This window comes from Crocuta crocuta, unplaced genomic scaffold, assembly GCF_008692635.1.
Source record: "Crocuta crocuta isolate KB4526 unplaced genomic scaffold, BGI_CrCroc_1.0 scaffold482, whole genome shotgun sequence".
In the NCBI taxonomy this organism is placed as follows: Eukaryota; Metazoa; Chordata; class Mammalia; order Carnivora; family Hyaenidae; genus Crocuta; species Crocuta crocuta.
In genome coordinates, this window is record NW_027527459.1 from 1,175,296 (window position 1) to 1,179,969 (window position 4,674).

At 41.5% G+C, this 4,674-nt stretch overlaps 1 protein-coding gene across 1 annotated transcript in view; it reads left to right on the forward strand.

Annotated features, from left to right (window-relative positions):
* XIAP (X-linked inhibitor of apoptosis) overlaps nt 1–3,133 on the forward strand; it is a 32,210-nt gene extending 29,077 nt beyond the window's left edge. Inside the window, exon 9 of the mRNA XM_077763460.1 lies at nt 2,212–3,133. Within this exon, the coding sequence (XP_077619586.1) occupies nt 2,212–2,405 (194 nt within the window). The 3' untranslated portion in view covers nt 2,406–3,133. The remainder of the gene's footprint in view (nt 1–2,211) is intronic.
* Nucleotides 3,134–4,674: the final 1,541 nt, after the last annotated feature.

A 4,674-nucleotide genomic window follows, 5' to 3' on the forward strand; every position in this document is an offset into this window, starting at 1 on the left:
GGGAAGGCAAATCTTTTTTTTTTTTTAATGTTTGTTTATTTTGAGAGAGACAGCATGAGCAGGGGAGGGGCAGAGAGAAAGAGAGAATCCCAGGCGCTCTGATGCGGCGCTCGAACTCATGAACTGTGAGATTATGCCCTGAGCCGAGATCAAGAGTTGGACACTTAACCGACCAAGCCATGCAGGCGCCCCATGGGTTGCCAGATCTCCATGATGGGGTCTGTTAACCTGTAGCTTCCTGTCATGCTGTTTCCCTATGAGGCTCTTCCCAAGCCTTAGCCAGGCACTTGCGCGTCTGGTTCTGTCCCTCCCCCTGGAGCCGGCTTCCGCCATGCCCCCTGCCCAGAATGCTCTCCTTCCACCACCTCCTTCCCCTAGGGCCCTCTCCCTCTCTTCCCTAGTTAACTCCTCATCCCTCAGGACCCAGTTTAAGTATCATTTCCTCCAGGAGACCTTCCATCTATGTGTGCGCACACACACACTGGAGCACACACTCCCCCCTTCCCTGTGTTCTTGATAACACATTGTAATGGCCTTTATCGTTACACTCTCTTAGAATTTCCTGTCTACTTGGGTTTCTTGTCTCTGAACGATTAGGGACCTGGGGTCTTTATATTTGTTAATTGTTGTATCATATCCCTAGTCCCTAGAACCTAGTTAAGTGTTTAGTAAATATTTGTTGACCAAAACTGAACCACTGTTTCCCAGACTTGTTTTCAAAATAGTGTTCCCCAGGATGTTAAAAGGAACATGGTGGAAAGGGAGCTCTGTAGTTAAATAGGGACATGCATTGTGACTTTCTAAGAGGAGACATACACTATACTGTGGTGTCCTATACTTCATAGCAGCAGTTCCCAGTTGCCAGTGTGTGCAAGCCCAGAAATTGCTGTTGTAGAAAACCGTATCTGCTGCTTTTGCATACTGTAATTTCAGAACAAAATAAAAAATAAAACCAACCCTAGAAATTTTAGATGCAGTGAACGGAGCCTAGCAATCTATTGTTCAGAACAGCCGTGGGTGCCTGGGTGGCACAGTCAGTTAAGGGTCAGACTCTTGATTTCGGCTCAGGTCATCATCTCACAGTTCTGTGGGATCGAGCCGCACGTCGGGCTCTGTGCTGGTGGCACGGGCCCTGCTTGGGATTCTCTCTCTGTCCCCTTCTCTCTGCTCTTCCCCTGCTCAAGCACTCTCTCTGTGTTTCAAAATGAACATTTTTTTTTTAAATGTCCCAAGTGATTCTCATGTGAGGCCACATTTGGAAACCACTGGTATCCAAAGATTACAAAGATTGACAAAATACGTTCTGCCTTTGGAGTAGTGTCCAGCACACAGCAGTACCTGTTGCTTTACTGGTAACAGCTGTCATCACCGAGGTTGGTGTCGTTATAGTAACTATGACCACGAAACACATTTTTGTGACGTATTCGTTAACGTTTCACAAAACCTAGTTTACTGTGAAAAGCTGAACTAAGCAAGTACCTTAGAGCCACCTGTATGCTGATGTCACCCAGACCTCTGCCTTTAGCCCTAACTTCTCCCGACCTCAAAACATGGCTGTCCAGTGACATTTTTATGTACTGATCTCGTGCAGACATCTTAGAAATAACTTGAAAAATGCCAAACCAGCACCTCCTTCTGGGTTTCTTCTTGGCGTCCCCGTCCCCTTGCCAGCCACACTAGAAGTCTTAAAATCAACCCCGTTTCCTCTTTTTTCCTCACCCCACTCATCTAGTCTCACCTCAGAAGTGTCCTTCAGACCCATGTGCATCTGTCCGTTTCCAGGGTGAGCCATGCCCTTTCCGTGCGTCACTCTCGCCTCACCCGCCTTCTCTGCTGCGGAAGTTGCCGGCCGTGTGTAAATGCCACTTGTCCGCTTCACCCATCCCCCCAGCGTGCAGCCGCCAGCCCGGGAAGCCCTCCCGGGTGCATCTGAACAGAACTTGGCCTCTCCTCTTGTCCCAGAGCCCTTTGCACATAACTTTATTATAGCACTTATCACTCCGTGCTTCGTGCTTCCCTCCACAGCCTCAGCGCCCGTCCTTCTCCCCCTGGCATGCCAGCTGCTCTGCTCGGGAGCTGGTGTCCGTATGAGTCCTCCTGTGTCCCGGCACCCGATTGGTGCCTGGCGCGCAGTAGGGCTTCATGTTGTTTCAGTCAACCTCGGCAACTAAGGAAGTCTAAAATTAACCCATTTGTTTTCTCTTTTTGCAGAGATCAGTGCCGAAGAGCAGCTAAGGCTCCTGCAGGAAGAGAAGCTTTGCAAAATCTGTATGGACAGAAATATTGCTATGGTTTTTATTCCTTGCGGACATCTGGTCACTTGTAAACAATGTGCTGAAGCAGTCGACAAATGTCCCATGTGCTACACAATCATTAAATTCAAGCAAAAAATTTTTATGTCTTAATCTAACTCTACAGTTAGGCACATTATGTTCTTCTCATTACCCTGATTGAGTGTGTGATGTGAACTGACTTTAAGTAATCAGCATTGAATGCCATTAGCATTTGCTACCAAGTAGACAGAATGTAAACTGCACTGCTCTAGTTTGTAATCTCAAATTTGCATTTCTGGATTTGGGGGTATATTAACTATGTTACATATCTTACATATCTTTTTTTTTTTACTGCTATTTAATTGAAATTGAGACTAAGCATCATATCATAACTGACCGCAGCGTGTATTTGTAGTACACCAACTTGGTTTCTAAGTGTAAGTGAATTAATCAACTGAATTTCTCATTCTTTTCATATAGGCTTAACAAATGGAGCATTCTGTGTAAACGTGGAGATTAGAGTTAATCTCCCCAATCACATAATTTGTGTGAAAAAGGAATGAACTGTTCCCCACTGGTGGAAAGATAGAGATTATTTTTAGACGTTTGTCTTTGTGTTTTAGGATTCTGTCCATTCTCTTTTAAAATTACACACACGTGCTTGGGTGGGTGTTTCTAAAGAACGATTTTGCTGTTGTCCAAAGGGTATTTAAGGATAGAATTCCATTTAGCCAACACATACTGACGTGGAAAGATATCAGATACATTAAGTGTAAAATGAAGTGGCAAAACGCTGTGTATAGAATGAGCCAGATGAAAGTGTGTGTGTGTGTGTGTGTGTGTTGTATTTGTATAGAACAAAAGNCTGCAAAACTACTTATTGCTCAGCTTTAGTTTTTCTAATCCAAGAAGGCAGAGCAGTTAACCTTTTTGGTGCCAATGTGAAACTTCAATGTTTTATGTGTTTTCCTGCTTTGTGGATGAAAAATATTTCTGAGTGGTAGTTTTCAGACAGGTAGACCATGTCTTCTTCTCTTGTTTCAAAATAAATATTCCTGATTTTGTAAAATGAAATATAAAATATGTCTCAGATCTTCCAATTAATTAGTAAGGATTCACCCTTAATCCTTGCTAGTTTAAGCCTGCCTAAGTCACTTTACTAAAAGATCTTTGTTAACCCAGTATTTTAAACATCTGTCAGCTTATGTAGGAAAAAGTAGACGCGTATTTGTACACTGCTTGTAGTTAGAGTGGCAGCTTTCTGTGTTGACGTTCTCATATTGTCTTGTATCTTAACATTTTATGTGCGTTTTTACTGTTAGGATAATTAAGATGTATATAGGACAGAATGTCAAGTCTTTACCTAAATCGTTTTGTTTTCTTGACTAGTAATAGTGGATACTTCTGAAATGTTCTCTCAAGATCCTTAAAATCTCTTGGAAGTTATAAAATTTTGAGAGGACTATGAGAATACTTGCTTAAATCTTAAAAAGAAAATAAAACTTGAACAGGAGTCAATATAGACCAAAAAGTGGAAGTTTAAAAGTGCTTCATAGAACCCTCAGGGTTTACTTAATAAGATTTCTTAAACTGGCCTGTCACAGAGGTGAGTGAGGCATTTTACTGCGGAGAAACATTGGAAAGTGAAATTTAAAAATTCTATTTTCATTGTATTTTCTAAGAGAAAAAGTACTGTCCTGTTCTCCTAACCTCTGTTGACGACAGTTTTAAGTGATAATCATTTAAAGCATTGCAAATTTCAGTTGAGAGCTTTTGAAATTAAAAACTGACTGCCCTGCCCTTGTTTTATTGTGTACATTCTGTTTTTTTACCTTTTGCACATCCAGTTAGGTTTAGTTATATATTCTTTAAGTTAAATTTTACATATATAGTCTAAGGTTGGAATTTTAATTATAAGGGGAGAAAAGTGTTCACATTTTTTTAAATGCATTTCCAGAACGTGTCAGCTCCGAGTCAGGTAGTTAGTTCAGTCCAGTTCTTGGCCAAGGACTGAATTGTTTTAACATAAGGCTTTTCCTGTTCTGGGAGCCTCAGTTCATTTAAAACTCTTCTTTTTAAAACTTGTATGTTTAGAGTGAAGAAAGACCTTTTTTCTCCCCGTGAGCTGTGAAATGTAATGCATGAAGCTGATGTGGCTAACAAGTTTATTTTAAGAATTGTTTAGACATGCTGTTGCTTCAGATTCTTAAATCACTCGGCACTCCAACTTCTAATCAAATTTTTTTAAGACTTACCAATGTTTGTCTGTGTTCTCACTATAAAAAGCACTGGATCCTTTCCATCCGGTTGTGCAAAAAAATGATTACTTGCAAGGTCACAAATATAACCAGATCCAAATCTGTGCCTCCCCTTTCCCAAAATAGTTCTCTGTATTTACGTG